Below are 18743 nucleotides of genomic sequence, written 5' to 3' on the forward strand. Positions count from 1 at the left end.
ACTGGATTGGAAGCTATTAATCAGCCATTGATGCTCTCTAAAAATATTTTGAGCTGATCTCAAACCTATGGAGCAGACTATATTAACATTAACCCATTGCTCAAAACCACCAATCAGTACTGAACAAAACTTGTTTAACCCATTTATAACTGATTCATTTAGTTCCCATATTCTTTATCTTATAATGTTAATTAAAATTGTCCATAATTTAGTGAACAAAAGATCTTTCAGTTTCCTAGTGACAAATCCTTCTGGGACTATTTATTTTCTCAATTGTCATCTATACAAATGTAGCCATACCATTGTTACACTTACTTTAACAATGAAACCAATTTTAAAATAAAAGTTGTCATTGCTTTCATGTGAAATTGAATTTAGATTTTAAATTGATACAAGGACCCAACTCAAAATTTCAATTTCTATCAGCCACGGGTAATGAACAAGGCAGTATATTTTTCAAATGATTCAGTTCTGAAAGAATTGTACCAGTACATGGAAAAGTATATTGCTTCAAGACAGATGAAGTATGAACATTAAATAAATTGCCTTACTCTGTAAAAAACAGCTGGACTAAACTTTGGCCCTTTTCCTTTATGATATCTGTTTATAAGTATCAGTGGAATATACAAATACTCAAAATTTGTTTTCCCCTCCATTTTGATGACAAGGATCTCATTTTTGCAAATCTAAAAAGAGGGGGCAAATGAAGAACAAAATCTTAACACACTTCTAGCTTTCTTTAAGAACATGGGACACCACTTGCAGAACTAACATAAATTATGATGAAAGAATATATCAGTAACTTTTCTTCAAAGTCTGGCTTTATAAAATATTGTGTAAGATTTTCTAAATAATGACTTTTTGGTGATTTTGAGCTAATGGTTATATATGACTAGATAATAACCATTTTTACTACTAAAGAAACACACAAAGAGAAGGGATAAGGAGGTTTTACCTGATTCTGCGCTGAAAGATACTGAAAGAATGTAAATGAAGCTATGGATATGAGATATCAGATCACATGACATAGGTGGTGGTCACATGATATGGGATTGATCACATGATTCAATCGATTCAACAAGTGAAGAATGAGCAGAGTAATGGATAATATTTAATATGATTTTAGTTTTAACTTCAACATAGCAAAATATGGGAGATGAATGAATTTCAAAAATCAATAAAGGTGAAAATTTTGACAAACAGAACAATACCTCAAAAAAGAGAAAATTTTGACATTTGTGGAATAGAATGGATATCATCTGAAATGATTGTGATATTGAAGAAAGATGGATAATGGGGCATTCTATTGGAATTCTTATGAAATGTCTCTTTGATTCTGCAAAATGCTCTTCATGAGAATAATATTGATTCTTTCCAAGTACATAAATAAATGAAGTCATCATTAATGCTCTACTCTTATCATAAGAAAATGACTTACGTCTTCCTTTTGGTTTGTCTGTCGTCGACGTCGTCGAGGACGACGAACTGGACACTGATTTGGACATTGTGACTGAACTGCTTCCACCAGGTCCTAGCGAAGGAAAAGATTTGAAGAAAGAAATCCAAAGACGAATGAGAAGGGGTGATAAATCCTTTATAAATCCACAGTATTTAAATCCTGTTGGTACTGTAGAGCTGTCAAGTATTGGGTTAGTTTAATATCACTATTGTGATACCAGAGAGTAAGATGAATATCAAGGCAGGGGGTAATTATCAAATTAGTCAATCGGCACTCTTCTCTCGCTGGACCCTGTCAGTCACGGTCAGTAAAGATGGAGCAAGATTCACGTTAGTAAGATAGCTATCAAATATGACTTTCAAACAAAGATGGTAGGATGGAGGGGCCTAAGGTGACGCAAACGACGGGCGGGCCTAACGACATCACATTCCTTGAACCAACTTTGGCTTGGATTGGATTGACGGTACAAAGACGATGGCATCCCTCATCATAACTCATTCCATCTTGAAGATATACAGGGAGGGTGGAATCCAGGAGTGAAGGGGTTAAGGGAAGGAGATGGGTTGGTTATTGATCGGTGGGAGTGAAGATGCAAGCCAGAAAGCTGATACCATACAGGGGTGTATGGATACTGGTGGAGGAGACCAGATAGGAAGAAAAGAGGGGGAGGAAAACAATGGTAGAAACCTGGTCTGAGGACAAACTAGTTTTGGATCTACTATCAATGTCTGGATAAACACAAATCATGTATGATAAAGGGAGCATATCATTCCTAGCTCATCAATATATGATCAGATATAATGATGACAAATTGCTCGCTTATTGAATTTTCACCCTCCGTTGCCATCACCTGATCCTAAAACCCTCTCAAATATTTCACATGTTACCCATCATGCATCAGTGTACAGTATGTGGGATGCAAGATTGGCCTTGGGAAGGTAAGGGAGAGATGGAGAGAGTAGAGAGCAGTTTGTGAGAGAGAGAAAGGAAGAGAGGAAGGGGAAGAGAGAGAAAGAGGAGGGGAAGGGAGATGGAAGAGAGGAGGGGGAAGAGAAAGGAGATGGATGGAGTAAGGGATGGAATACAAGGGATGGAGGGAAGGAATAGGTACAAATGGTTGTGAGATAGGGATCACATATAGGACAGAAACTATTACACATGCTTTTAAAACATATTCTCTAAAATGAATAATTTGGACAGTGAAAGAAAATCTAAAAATTATGTGAAGGAACTAAAGAGGAAAGGCGTTCTTAATCATATACCATGTAAGATACAAGTAGAGATAATTACCAGTGGACTAGTCTAGGAAGTGGGACACGTGAGATAAATAAGAATGGGGGTGGGGTTGATATCAGTCATCAATACTATTCTCAGCTCATCATTAACCCAGCAGACACATAACTATGTCGATATCTAAACAGAGATTTGATTATACTGTCTGTATCTTCTAAATGTAATCCAATAAGGCTTGCTCAATTGGAGTTCCATTTTTTCAACTGTCTAAGAGCTAGAACAATATAGGGTTCATATCTTAACTTTCCATAATTAAAATCTTTTCACATCATTAGCTGAAAAATCCACAAAATATCAAATATTTTGTTAAATCTGTTGAATTGTAATCATATTATTAGATTGAGGAGCCAAAATGATGAAATGAGTAAAGTTTTGAAAGTTATTACAAAAATAATTTAATTCAAGATTGAAAAAACAATCTTTCACAAAAGTGCACTTTCATGATAATACCAATAAGTTCACAATTGTACTTAGTAATATGTTATAATCAATTAAAAAAAAATTGTAAAAAATGGAAAACAATATTGGTTATGACTTCCCCTATTCTGTACCATATTCTGTAAAATATTTTTTAAAAATGCTGTTCTTAATTTAGAATTACTTTTCAAGTTGTACATGATCTGTAAGCTAGATCAACTCTTTAAATCTTAAGCCTGAATACTTGAAAGGGTCGTTGGATCATATGGCAAGCCCTCCCTCGCTGGCCCATGAAATGCCAGGTGTCAAGCAATGGCGACACACATTGTGCTCTACTATACCATAAGCCAATGTAACTAGTGCTTAACTCAAACATCTCTATGTATAGACCCATTGAGTGATAGGTCTATTGCTATCTTGTGAAATGGTATGCTATCTTAAACCTTCATTGTTAAGAGCAGTTCAAGTTTGTATCTAGTAAAACCAAACACTGCACATGAAATCAAATGTGGACTTTCATAGTCTACTCTAATTTATCTCATCATATACTCATCTTATCATATTACAAAGCAATCATTTGATATCTAAATTAAGATCAAATACAACAGAATCATAAAACCAAAGCAAAAGTCATAACCACGATTGCATCAAAACATTGGATAAGTTTACTAGTAAGAGAAAATAGTGTACTAGAGCTGTAATAGGGTACAGTGTCTAAAGTATCATGGATAGTGTTGGTGTTATTCATTCGCCCTGAGCGCTCTGCCCAATGGGTTGGGTGTATTGGATTATTATTATGTATCGTTATTGTGATTTAGGTTTGAAATATTGAAGATCTTTCAATATTTCTAAACTTAGTAATTTAAACAAAGTTTGATGATACTTACCAACTGAAATGGACTTGGATTCCTGTTGTAATGTCTGAGATTTAAAGCCTTCATCTAAATAATAAATGAAAAAATAATGCTTTAGCATCAATAGAATAAATATGTGTTCAATGAAAATGTTGATGATGGCAAACCTGATGGTTATGATGATGTCAGTATTGTTTATTATTGATCTTGTATCGATTGTAATCATAGTGTTGATTGTAAACTTTAAGATGATGGTGATTTTATTAACGTTGTTTAATAATATTGATGTTGAAGATGGATATGAGGATGATGTTGATGGTGATAGTGGTGATGATGAAGTTGATATTTAAGATGATGATGATGGTGATAACAGTATTGCTGTAACCGCTGCTTATGTTTTGATGATGATATTAGTATTGTTGTTGTCATTGTTATGATCATGAATTTCATATTGAAAGCAATGATGATGACGACGATGACGACGATGATGACAATGATGATGATGATGATGATAATGATGATGATGATGATGATGATAAAGACAATGATGATGATAATGGTGATGATGATGGTGATGATGATGATGATGAAAATGATGAAAATGATGATGGTGATAGTGATGATGGTAACGATGACGATCGTGACCAACAATGCTGAGGATGATGATGATGATGTAATGTAAGAGATGTGATTACTGTGGTTATGTAATATATGAATACGGTGGTCACAGTGATGGTGATGATGAAGGAAGTGGAGGAGGAGGAGAAGGAATAGGAGGATGATGATGATGAAAATGATGATGGTGATAATGATGATGATGGTGGTGATGATGATGGTGATGATGATGACGATGATGATGATGATGAAAATGGTGATGATGATGATGATGATGATGAAGGAAGGAAGTGGAGGATGAGGAGGAGGTGGAAGAGAAAGAAGAGTGGGAGGAGGAAGAGAGGGAAAAGGATGAACAGAAGGGGATAACAACAAACAATATGGAGGGGGGGGGGCAGAACAAGAAGAGAAACCAAGAAGCTAATGATATAGAAAGACTATCTAATGAAAATGGGAAAATGTGTCAGAATAAAGTAAGTGATAAACGAAACATTTACAGAACGAAAATAGAAAAACCACCACAAATATGAACAACACAACACACAAAAAATAAATTAGTTAATAGAAAACAGAAAAAATAAAAGATGTGTGAAATGTAACTTTGTTATTTGAGAAATGCCACTGTCTTCAAAATAAATGAAAATTTTACCAAACAAAATCAAATATACTTCAAACAAATAAGTTGGCAAATGAAAATGTATGAACAAAAATCAAAGCAAAATTAACAAACTTGTGAACAAAATCCAGTAAATTAATAGTCATAAACCAGTAAATCATTAGTCATGAAATGAAAGAAAAAAGAATATAGACCTTTAGAAATAAAAATTTTATCAGAAATTCCTATCAAATGTCTAACGAACATAAATGCTGAAGAAGAAACAAAAAACTTTTAAATCACTTATCAGGAACACACTATCTTTACTAGTTTATTATTAAGAGCTTGATGAAAAACCGACAGGAAATTTGATTTAAAAAATTTTGTATTAAAAGCCACAATTGCTGTTTGCATGGAGATCTGATAGGCATGTCACATATGACAAGATTAATTGAAACTTATTAGGAGAGAACATAGGACAAAATAACCAATTGTTAAGGTTAAATCATTGGAGTACAAGAAAACGATCAGAAATAAAAGAAATGAATGAAAAATTAGTAACAAACAAATTCAATTTAATAAACACTAATAGAGTTTACAACAATTGTATACAAATGTACAGTGTTTGATTATGAAAAAATACCATACATTATGAATGCAAGCAAATGAACAAAATGATGGATTAGGTTTTGGAAAGGATGCAATTTATCATTTTTTTAGATCCTTTATATTTTGAAATAAATTTTGTTATTATGAAAACTTTTAGTTTTAACAAGTCAGGCAAGATGACCCATTCCAGACAGCAACCAAAGTAAAGAAGAGATGTGTAGAATACACATATCACCTTCTGTTTTGCTCATAATGGTCATCTGAACGCTCTTGGAACTTCCTGAATCTCTCATAGTAGTCTCCACAACTGTTTTTGTCTTACCATCATCTTTTGTTTCCGTCACCGTCTTGGTTCTACTATCGACTGGTGTTTTTTGGACGTTCAGTCCCACAGCCCTCATTCTCTGCTGGGCAGACTCTACCTCTAACTTGTGCATCTTTTCTTCAAAAGCCCTCTCCTGCTCTAGTGCCTTTTGCTCTCTCTCGTCTGGACAAAGATAATAAAATCACCAATTTAATGTTTAATGTTAGTTTCAAGTGTAAAAGTTATTATCATTAAAGATATAAGTAATCCATACATCTTTTTAAAATGATGTCCTTTATTAAAAGAATTCACAGAAAAATTCAACTTTAATACTCTGCATTTTCTAAGTATTTCTGGTATTAACTTGATTGCGCCCAGATCTCATCAAGTAAACAGTGCTATAAATAATAAATCACAATCAATCCTTTTCAAATATTAAATAACAAGATTTCCAAATATATAAAAAAAATCTGTCTACCTTTATAGTACAAGGTGTGATTAAGAGATCTAAACCGACTGCTTACTAAATATTACAATAATCACAGATTCTCACTCAGCTGACATTTTGTTGACTGTGCTCCAAGATGCAGAAGTGTTTCCAATAACTTATTAACATCATATAGGCTGGGTTTTTTAGATAATAATTCCTCTTACACTTCAACAATTAATAAATAGATTATTATACCATAATTGTTTAATTTTATCACAACAGTGAATAAATTTTGTGAAGGTTGTTCTAAGGGCCCCTAACAATGTAATAAATAAATACTATATAGAGCACCTGTTTTTTTTTCTCAAGAACAAAATAGGCCTACTCTTACATGCCCTAATTACTTGTAGATTTCAAAATGAATCACAATTTGTATTTAAAAGGAAATTGAAACAGTTTATTCTAAATAAGTATGTAGTCCAGGCATTAGCCAATATCTAAATGAAGAGCTCTTGTGTTTTACATAATTTTCATAGTCCATTCTTTATACGTTTATGCTTCAATTAAACTACTACTTGCAAGTTTCTAGGGCATAAATGCAATGTGCATTGATCTCAGTTTATACTAATTTCACTGTAATACAGTCCAAATAGATCTATGTAAATAGAATATTTATAGCATAACCCAATCACCATGTTCTAACTTTCAGATCCTCATACTTTGCTTTTGCAATTATGTATATTCGTTTTGAACTGTACCAGTAATAATTTATTATTGCAAACTTTCTTTATATTTGAAAGTTGCTTTGTTGTGATTGTGAAACATGCATATACAAGATATAAATATAAGTTGTCACTACATCTACTTAACTAAAGGTTCATCAATTGATAATTTCAAGGAAGAAATAAACACAAGAATTTCAGATAGGTCATTATTTTTAGAAGAAAGACACTAAATACAATGACTCATTGATAGCATTATAATAGTAGGCCTACAGGTAAATGTAAAACATCCACCTCCATATTAGACTATTGACAGTGCTGCAATGCAATGTCTCAAGTTACTTATATTTACAAAAATCATGACAAAAAAGCAAGACATTTATGAAAAAGATGATAAACATGTTTTTACTCACCTCTCTTCTTTTTTCTAACTTCCCTTAGCCTGGATCTGATCTTCTTCCTCTCATCAAACTCTGTAGCCTCCTCCAACTAGTGAGATAGAACAAATGATCATCATCAGTCTTCAACATCATCATCACTGATACCAGTAACCCCATGCCTCCCCATCTCATTCCTCTCCCTCTCTCACCTTAAAGTGTTAAGTCGGGCGATCCGACACTTGCATCTGAGCTCTCTTCGGCATCAGCACACCCTTAACCAAAGGGTCTGCAGAGACGGGGCGAGAAAAGCATTTTGGCGCAGGTGCGCTTACGGGCCAGTAAATTTCCTTAGGTGAGCCAGATGTGTTTACTAATTTGTGCAGTTGTACTACCTTCTCTGTCTTGATAAAAGCTACAAACTATTCTAAACCTGATGGAAATTTCCCACTGTTTTCTCCAAAGCTTGGACAGTCTTTGGTATAGGTCTTTAATTCTATAATAGCAATTAGGAACATGTGTTGATGAACTGGTAGGAGGGCATAGGGGTAGTAAGGGGGGTAGGCAGGTATTTGGACACCGGTATATGTATAGAGACAGGTATGTATCTTAATATCATGACTCCATATTGTTTTGTAACATAGGTGGGTGGAACATCCCCTCAGCATGATATCTATGCTTCATTTAACATTCTACCATGGATGAGAGAGAGACAAGGAGGGATAAGAAAATAGGATCAGTACGTGGAGATATGTTAAGGGATTAATTACCTGGTAAATCATTATAGTAAAATGACCTTACATTGATTAGTTGGTTCCTGGTTCATACGCACTTTTGGAATAAATACCAATACATGTTTAATATCTGACAGTTTAAAAATGTTCCAACTAAGGAAAATGTAGAAATAAGTTTCTTTTTCATCATCCAGTGATTAACATAAAATTTTCACAATAATTCTATATTCAAACTATCTACTTATTTTTTTTTTAACCTTTCAAAGAAGCAATATAGAGAGAGAAAGACAGGACAAACAATTACACTACTAGAATAATAGTTCAGAATAGTTTCTATTAAAGATGTAAAATTTGCCCGACATTTGAATTCTACTCATTATCTAGCTTATAGGGAGAAAGTATTTATTTACATATGGACACTGTCAATGGCCCCTACATTTCTTTGCAACTAATTAATATAATTTCATTTCATATCACAATTTGTGTTGGGACATCAATCAACGAATTGCAATATTGAAATAAAGCTCTGTTGGGATTAATCTAAATTGAAGAAGTAAAAAAGAGAGTTTTGATCAATTACAATTTGAGTTTACAGGTTTTGTAATGACTGGGCCCTTGAATATTATGATCTGACTGAGGAACCTATAACCATGATGAACATCAAAATTTCTATCGATGATAAACAAACACATTAATGATTTCTGTGTAAACAGATAACATACTGTGTGATGTATGCTGAAACTAACAACAGTCCATCCAAAAAAGATTGTACCTCATTTTCAAAAAAATTTTAAAGAAAGTTCTACTCTTTCAGATTAATCAAAGAAAGTTTACAAAAGTGTTATATTTGAAGCCAAAATAACTGTATCTTGCTATATTACAAATTACTTCAGCTGGCAATTAGTTGAGGGTTTTTAGCAGATCTGTATCACATGAAAACAATTTCAGTTAATATTACATCTTCATGAATGAATTTTACATACCATTTTTTCAAGGGCTGCTTCATCGTCTATCTGTTCAATCGGCGCCATGCTGTCTTTTAAATTTGAATTCTGGCAAAAGATGAATCAAAATGAAATTACATTTTAAATGATTATCTTTATGATAGAAAAATCAAGCTAAATGAATGAATAAGCAGTGTGTGACTCTCTGAACAGATAATAATGAAATATTGGTTTACAATTCAAAAACCATGTAAGCCTATGATACATAATAAATAACAAAGATTAGATCCCATCCATTCACATTAAAAAAAATGATGTAAATACAGATAATGAAATGAACATTGTTCTGTTCAAAAAGAGGTAAAAATATCTTAATTCAAATAATTGAAGTCTCTTTACCTCTTTTTGAACAGAACAATTTTCATTTCATTATCTTCATTTACATCATTTTTAACTATCTATTTGTTTTCTTCATCATATCTTCTATTCATTGATACCAAAAAATCCAATACAAATAGACAATCCAAGGATTTATTAATTGAGGGAAGAAACAGGATTTCAGACATGAATCAATCATAAAATGCACAGAAAATCTATGAAATGTTGAACAGAAATAAATAAAGCATGAATCAGAGTCAATGAACCATCATAAGTCTTTGAATCAAGACTTAGGTGTAGCCCAATTAATTACTATCAAACCCAAGCCTCCAAACAATGTATGAGAGCACATAACCCTTCTACTCCCCCTCCTATGCCATATTCTACCAGCTGTTAATACTGGTATAATGATACAGGTGCTTCCCTCAATCGAAGTGGTAGGCATTCAATTTAAAGAATTCTAATGCATGTGGTTTGGGAATGATAGAGCAAGTGTTATGTCCAAAATACATCATTTGTTAAAGTATAATTTTATAGTATTTATTAATGTGACTTTTTAATATATAATTTTTAACCTAATAGCATTTTAAAACCAGATGGTCTCTAGATAATTAAGAAGTCTATGCGTTAAGTTGACTTACTCAAGATGAGAAAATTATCTTTCATATATAATGACTAATAGATGATAAGGAATAAAAATGCATCAGATAGCAATACATTCTGATTTCTTGTAAATTGCAATATTTCTCTCTATAACTATAACTGTCATGTCCATCCACCTGTCTCTCAACTTTCCCCTTCTGAAACAAATTGACCCTACATGTTCACTTTTTGTCTTCTCCTTTATGTCCCATTAGTTTTGCTCTTTATTTTTAGTTCTTCATTCTCTCACCTGTGTCTCTCCATCTCTCTCTCCCTCTAACACTTTCTTTTTCCTTCATCCATCCATCCGTCCCTCCATCCGTCCATCAATCCATCCATCCACTCCCTCCATCCCTGTTCCCTTCCATCTATCTAAAGTGTTATTAATCTGTTTCATTGACACTGCTTATCACTACTAATTAACATGTTCAGTTCTGATCATCCCAGCGTGATATACATACAGAACAGCAGGTTTATATCTCATAGCCTTCTCTCAAGGTGCACTGACAGATATTATACCTTGCCAGATATATCTACAAGCAGTTTTCAGCTAAGCTGTTAAGATAATGGTTCTGAATTTTGAATATATATTACCCCTCAAAGAACAACTAAGGATGCATTCCATTTTTCCCCCTGAAATGACAAGATTTAAACAAACACCTAACTACACTGATATTGATCATGACTTTTTTTCTCATGATTTCTTTAATGTAAGCAATATAAAGTTTTGTATATTTTGGGGGGTATTTGCTTCCTACAAAGACATGCTCTATGTAGTGTTCTAAAAGAATTACCCATCATAATTCACTTAAAATTCTCATGTATAAGAAGATGATAAAACCATCTGTCTACTGAGTGACCCATCGTAATTATACTGGCAAGAGTAAACACAGTTTTTACTTCAGTACATCATCTGACTTTGCTTCATAATGATGATATTATCAATCTTGGTTTTGTGAGAGTTAGCAAAGTCTCTTCTCTTGATAAATCAAAATACTAGTAATGAGATTTCACTTCAAAGCTCTATACTATATTTAATACAAACTAATTAACAATTCAGGTAACACAACATCAGTCAAAATCATACAAAATTGATTGGATTTATTCTAAGAGCTGGAATACAGCTTGAATAGGTACTCTTTGAAAGATTTAAGACCGAAGATTATGTACTTACATCGAGTCAAACATTTTGACCTCTAATGACACCAAAAACACTGAAGTAAGTCTCATGTTCAAGTGTAACTAAATACAATCCTAGCATCGCAGATACACTGAATTTATCACATTGTATATTCCCACAAGTATGCTCTTGACAATAGTAAATGAGTGATAATACACCTATCAAGACTGACTACGAATGTCAAGCTAATAACTTAGGGAGGGATATCGCTACCCAGGGGGTTGTCACGCTTCAGGTTTACACACCATAAAGGTGATATCGTTAAGGAAATATAGACAGAATAGGGGAATTGTAACGTGAAAGTTTAGCAGAAGCAAGCAGTGAAAAGACAGAGAGGGAGAGAGTATCCAATAGTGACTTACTAAACCATAAAAGAATGATAAACCATAATTTCTTTCAATCATTTAGATCAAATCACAATTGGGAAATAAAATAAGATATAATATGAATATTGGATAAATGAAGATTATGAATAGAATGAGCCATCCTAAAATCATTACCACTATCATATTGCTTTAAAGTAAGGCAAATAAATTTTAAACTAACATTCTGCAGTATTTAAGCAATCTTAATCAATGTGTTCATATCTCATGAAGATGAATAAGTTGCAAGTGCATTTGGGGTTATGGGGTGACACCCAAACACCCAACCGCCCCCCCCCCCCCCACCATCCATCCCTTTGCTATTTTCATGTATTAAAAAAAAAAGAGGAAGGAAGGAAGAGGAAAAAAAGGCATAAAAAGATGCATCTCTGTCATATAAATGTATAATACCATTTTCAATTGAATGCTTTTGTTGTTGTTTGGGGGAGTAATGAGACATTTTGGTTGTCTTCTCACCCTATCAAAGTATCCCCACACTGTCACTGTTAAAGAGTCTAAACATACATATGTTTATGATGACTTGTGTAAGATGTGCTGGCTATAAGAGGCTTACAATTGTACAATGGGTTCACATCTCATAAAGATATGGAATAAAAAGTCTGAAACTGTGATCAACCCTATATCATATTGAAAATTTGAAATTATTGTGAGGAATAAGACAAATTCCATTAAACTAATCAACCATATGCATGAATGATTGTTTACTGTGATAAAAAGGATGAGGTAACATGACCTCATAGTTGACTGTCAAGAACCCTGGAGCTGGTTCCTAGAAGAGCATCCAGGGATACATTATCAGGTTAGCTTTACTTGGAAAGTCAATGACACAATACATCTACCATCTATACTGCTCCTTTCTTCTTTAACACTTTCTAAGTTCCTCTATGCACTTAAATGCCACTTCCTGCAACCTTTACTTATCTATTTATTTCTCTTTCCCTCCAATCTTTTGTTTTCTTTTGTTTCCATTAAGACTAATTAAATTAAATCTCTTCTCTCTTGTTCAATCTCACTAACTATATTTGATTAATTCTCATTATTTACTCTTCTCTCCTCCAAATCTTCCACCTAGAAATAGCCATGGAATTTCAGAATCCTGTATTGCTCCAATTTCACACTACCAGTCTCCAACTTGAAATGAACTTTCTCACATGTCTTTATAATTCAAAGAAAATTCTTCGGAATAGGATATCAATACCAAAATCATTCAACCAAATGTGATCTATTTGACTCAATGAACTTAATTTACAGGGTTTTCTTTCAGCAAATATGAAAATCCTATCCAAAAATAAAACAGTTTACAAGATTAGATTTGGGAAAAGTAACTTTATATAAAACTTCTTAACACAGTAACATCTAAACTTCGTTTTAGCTTTACAATGCAACAAAAAACGATTGGAGAATCTTCCTAAAGGTACGTATAAAGGCTATCGAATGTGGCAAGGTGGACATTACTTTAGAATAAACCTCTAACTACATCAACAAGGACAGAAATCAGGATTCAAAGAGTTAAATGATCAGCAAAGAAATCATGTCTACCACTAATGACATCTTGGCAATCTGCCATTCCAGTATGAAAACAATTTTATGACACTACTCTAGCTATCTCCAAGAGACAATCCAAGACCAAAACAGAGAGATGGCAGCAGCCAATGCCAAAGGTTCATTCTTAAACTTCTCTTAGACGTCATCAAACCAGTGATGTCAAATAAAAGTAAACAAATATACTTTTATTAGATAGGATGAGTCACCCAGGTATATAACAGCGATGTTTTCTTTACCTCACAGCCAAGCTGGATATCTTCACCTATTGCTAATCTCAATGTGGTAATCAGAGACCTGGGCCAGTTTGCCCTGCCAAGTATTTACCTCTCTACACACCATCTATCATACCATGGTCATGACTGGTAGCTTAACCTCTACTTAGTCAGACATCATCATAACAGGACACTCAGGGATATACATTAGCAAATGTAACAACACTTGCATACAATATAATGAGCTTTACAATTCTCTATTTCAATTATGCAACATAAGAGAAACAGGATACAGGTTTACAAATTATAAAGATAATAAAGATTTAAAAAAATAAATTAAAACTTGCTTCAAGTCATTTTGTGTGTTATCTACATTCTTTAAAAATTCACAAAATGCAAAGCATATATCATAGTCACTCTCTTCACTTCATAAATATAAAGAGAATTAACAGATTATCGATACCAACAGAATATTTAACGTAAGCTTGTGTTAGCATATGGAAAGAGAAAGGTGTCATTTTATTATTTTCAGGCTAAATGTAGGTTTATATGATTTCCATCAAAACAAAAACAAAACTTATTTCTCATATTCATCATTCTGTATTCATCATTATGCAAAGCAGACCAGTTTTTAGCATAAAACTTTATAAACATCTAGCTTGAGTCAAACCCTGATTGGAATAGGAGGTGCAACTATAATCTCGGTAGATGAGATCTAATGTGATAGGGGGATGCCCGCCGTGTCACTCCCTATAGAATCCACATGTCAGGAATCTATGGTATTTGACTCTCAGTTCACAGACTATAACCTTGATAGTATGTGCTAAACTATGCTTTATCTCAGTCTAAGTGTTGCCAATTTATATTCAAGATATCAAATGCGTGCTAGCCATGAATTCTAAGGAATTAACTTAATATGGGAATAGTTTAGAAAAAAAATTGTCTTCTTTCTGAGATGCTAAATTTTTAATTGAATGAAATATAAAGATATTAAAATTTATCATGCCTGAGCTTGGATATAGTATGTTAACACTTTGAGATGATGTTGGACATGTTTAGTTGTGAAATTGAAAGAAACTTACAATGTAGCAGCTAGCACTAATACATACCAAATATACAGGTATTCAGCAATATTAAAAGAGATCACATTATCGGCGTATAGAGTATTCAATCTTTTATCAGTTATAGGCAACATTATAATAATAGATCTAATAGAATTCTGATATGCTAGATATTTATGATATGATATTTATAAATCATCATAGAAACTGATGAATATATGTTATTAGACATTGAAAGTGAATAGACTAAGTATTATATCAGCTCAATACTTGGAGGGAGATGCTGTACTGACATTATTTATGACTTGACAGTGAGTTTTGTTAAATGTAAACAAGGGTTACTATATCAGGAAACACTATCGGAAAGACATGATTGATTTTCAAATAGTACATCTTAAAAGTAAATCAGCTGTTCCTGAAAGGGCAAAGGTCAATGATAGGCTTTTTAAAGATAATGTATTGTTATAAGCCGAATGAAACACAATTTATTAATAGTAATACACAAAGTATATGCAAATTTTTTTCTAGATCAAAAAAATGGTTATAATTTCTAAGTAAGAGTATTACAAAATTGAATAAATTCCTGGATAGTATTGTGATTATTTGGATGAAATCTTTAGTTTATTTCAAACAACAAGGTAAGAATTTTTTTAATGCTTCTTGCTGGAAGGAGGAAGTCTCTGTTACATATTGCGAATGGAGCAAACCATCTTATAAATGTAATAATTAAAGTTGCCATTATATGTTTGTTGACATCCATAATACTCTAACACTTTCAAGGAGCTATATTGATCAAAAACATTTATAAATGGATCTAATTCATTCTTAGAAAAAACAAAAGTTTGTGTAATACATATGAGAAAAGCCAACTGAAACAATTGCTGTATAAAATAACAGGTTTTATATGAATGTCAAATTTATGCAATTGATTTTTTTTTTCATCTTTAATGGCTTTCATAACATAAGTTGATAAATACTATCAATCATTCAAGCTTTGTATTTACCGATGAAATAAGTGTTTCTATTCATACTCAAATATGGGACAATTTACAACTTAAAGCATTATGAATCAATCACAAACATATATACTTTAATAAAACAAGGACAATATTAAAGAAATATGATAGTCTTCAAACAACACCAGGGCCTATATAGCAACCATTCAAACTGTCATTTAGTTACTGCTTGTGAGGTGGTATTGTATGAAGACTTGTAATTGTTAGCTATGGTACATAGTTATGGTAAGTTGCATTGATTTGTGTATTATGCTTATTTCTGTCTCCTGTAACATCACAAGAGGCAAAAATGATCTAGTGGATTTTAAGGAGGCAGGGCTCACATATTGCAGACAAATGCAAGACAAATGAAATAAAATAAAATAATTAATATATGATGCACATTTAAACCCAGCAGGACATGATTTGGTAAAGTAAAGACTTAACAGAAAGTATTCTATATTTTCATGTCGGGAGACCTTTAAATTCACTGACATACTTTCAACATATCCCCTTAATTTCATGAATATGGTTAGTTACCCTTTTTCTTTTGCTTTTATCTATTCACCCTCAAACAGTGCGTAATGTGTAACAAACAATGTGTTTTCTTTTTTCAAAATATTCTGTACTTGTTTTTAAGTGCATAGTCTGGATCATTATCATGTTAACATTGATGATAGAGCGCAAAATTTTTATGTTCAATTAGATGTGTATGTACCTTTAATCATAGAGTCCTCATTATTTTAGAATCCTTCCAAGCTGTGATCGAATTCAAGCCTACAGTGTGGATTTTAAAAAGCAGCCCCGAAACAATCTTGGCTATTCTGGTCCCCAAGACACCCTTTCACTATAATTTTGAGAAATATTTCACTATAGTCTCAACCCATATCAAGGAAGTGGTATTGGTCAATACAATTGGACCTAGACTATTGATATTCACACTGCTTTCTGAGGATTCTGTCTGTGCAATTAAACCCTTGCATTTAGTTTAACGATAGCAGCCATGAAAGCCCAGAGGGGGATTGCAGACATCTTGCTGGGATGGTACAGATGTCTAGGGGCCTTGCATTCAAACCAATGCTGTCATATAAAGGTAATATGGTTAAGTGGGAGTATAGTAGCCCAGATAATATCACCTTAGCTGTTCCTGAATGTGTTTAAGCTAATAAAAGATGAAATCATTGAACCACACAGGTTTGTTTGTGCCACAATATATTATCCATGTGACACCAACAAATATGAGCCCCATCTTACAAAATATTGTGATTGATGCGATCAACAACAACTATGGAAAGCCAGCAACGTCAATATCTAAAATGCATGTTTATTCATAATTCTTCCTAGATATGTACAGGCTAGCCATATATTTATTTTTCTTGAAATCACATGTGTTTCTCTTTGTTTACAAAGGACACTGCAAATTTCCTGTGGCAAACATTATGGCATTGATGGATTTCCATAGAGTCAACATTCGTTGGATCAATCGTAACTCTTAAATGTGACTTAAGAGTCATGGTTAAAGATGCATGCATTTTATGTAATGCATAATGGATACACGTGACCTGACCAATATGAGATTGGGAAAAAGTACAATTTTTTTACACTGAAATCTTTGTGAAACACTCCTCATTTCTCAAGGCCCATTATTTCACTTCATTTCATTATATTTAGCATTTTTCCTAAAGAATATATATTTACACGGAAGTACATTAGAATAGCAGAGTACCACAACTATCCAAGTAAACTGCTGCTGCATATTTAGTTGCTTAACAGTAATCTTCTCTCAGAATTGAGTCTGGTTAATACTGGTTTATACACTTCAGTCATTCTAGTAATTCTACATAATTTATTCATCCATGCATAGATACATCTCCCTCATGTTCATAAGATATGAAACAACTCAATACATGATGCTTTCAAGCTGGCCTGGTATCTAATGCATAGAGCAGGTTACACAATTTGTAACTTACATTCATTTACAATTAAGAAAGCTAAGTTCTATTAAGCCTGTCTCACATTATGCTATCCGATGTGCCACGACTTTTCAAGAAATCGCATTCTGCATGAAATAAGAAAATTGCATGAAATAAGAAAATTCCAAGAAGTAAATTATTTCATTTAAAGTTTAGCATATTGTTAGGAAAACTAAAATCAAATTTCTACTTTGCGGTAAATCCTATGGTCGGAATAAAGTCCAAATCGGCTTCAAGTCACAGCCGATGATGACATCATTACAATTTGGAATTGAATTCGTTTTTATTCATTCAGGGATGCTCTGATAGGACTGAATTTTGATTTCAGTAGTCATACCACTATTCTGAACTCTGATCCGTAATATTTTATCAGTTGGAATATCCATATCAAATGTTATCAAAATTAATTTGAAATTCGGATCGCAACAAATTGCATAGTATGAGACGGACTTTACACTGTCCGCTTTGAACTAATTGGCTATCATTGTCAAATGCTAAAAATGAAAGAACACTTTACTGATATTATTTAAATGGGATGAAAAGCATTTTATAAAATAACCTAAGTCATGCTCATCTCAGTGATTAAAAAGCACTATTCTTTTTCTTTTTTCCTTTATGGACAACAAAGTTATTATATTATGACATTCTTCTGCTCATGCACAAACTATGAATTTTACAAAACTGCTTATTTACTTGTCTATATGGTACATATAAACTAAAATTAAACCACCACCGTTGATATGTAAGCAAGTCCCTTATGTTATATTCATAGCTAAAACAGACAAGCTTGTTGACTGCATTCCAATGGCAGGAGAAAGGTAAAATTCACATCTCTGATCCTTAGCTATGCACAAGTGCATCTACGCCTAGGGAAATATGGTAGTTGTGTCTTTCAGATAAAACAGCTGATCTTTAGACCATGCACTCAATGCTGTTATCATAAGAATCACAGTATGTATAGCTTCTTTCATGAGTGTGTGGGTGGGTGGGTCTGGCATATTCACACTGATACACCTAGACC

General features: G+C 33.0%; 1 protein-coding gene across 8 annotated transcripts in view; it reads right to left on the bottom strand.

Moving 5' to 3' along the window:
- Nucleotides 1-18743, bottom strand: part of LOC121409285 (smoothelin-like) — a 122434-nt gene that overhangs the window by 12149 nt on the left and 91542 nt on the right. For 6 of the 8 annotated variants that reach the window (XM_041601196.1, XM_041601191.1, XM_041601189.1 and 3 more), the window contains 6 exons: nt 9393-9461; nt 7712-7787; nt 6078-6329; nt 4057-4110; nt 1439-1531; nt 956-976 (listed from right to left, as the gene is read on the bottom strand). In XM_041601196.1, the coding sequence (XP_041457130.1) occupies nt 956-976; nt 1439-1531; nt 4057-4110; nt 6078-6329; nt 7712-7787; nt 9393-9461 (565 nt within the window). The remainder of the gene's footprint in view (nt 1-955; nt 977-1438; nt 1532-4056; nt 4111-6077; nt 6330-7711; nt 7788-9392; nt 9462-18743) is intronic. The other 2 variants (XM_041601192.1, XM_041601190.1) reach the window with 2 other exon arrangements.

The sequence above is a fragment of the Lytechinus variegatus genome, chromosome 2 (genome assembly GCF_018143015.1).
Source record: "Lytechinus variegatus isolate NC3 chromosome 2, Lvar_3.0, whole genome shotgun sequence".
Taxonomy (NCBI): Eukaryota; Metazoa; Echinodermata; class Echinoidea; order Temnopleuroida; family Toxopneustidae; genus Lytechinus; species Lytechinus variegatus.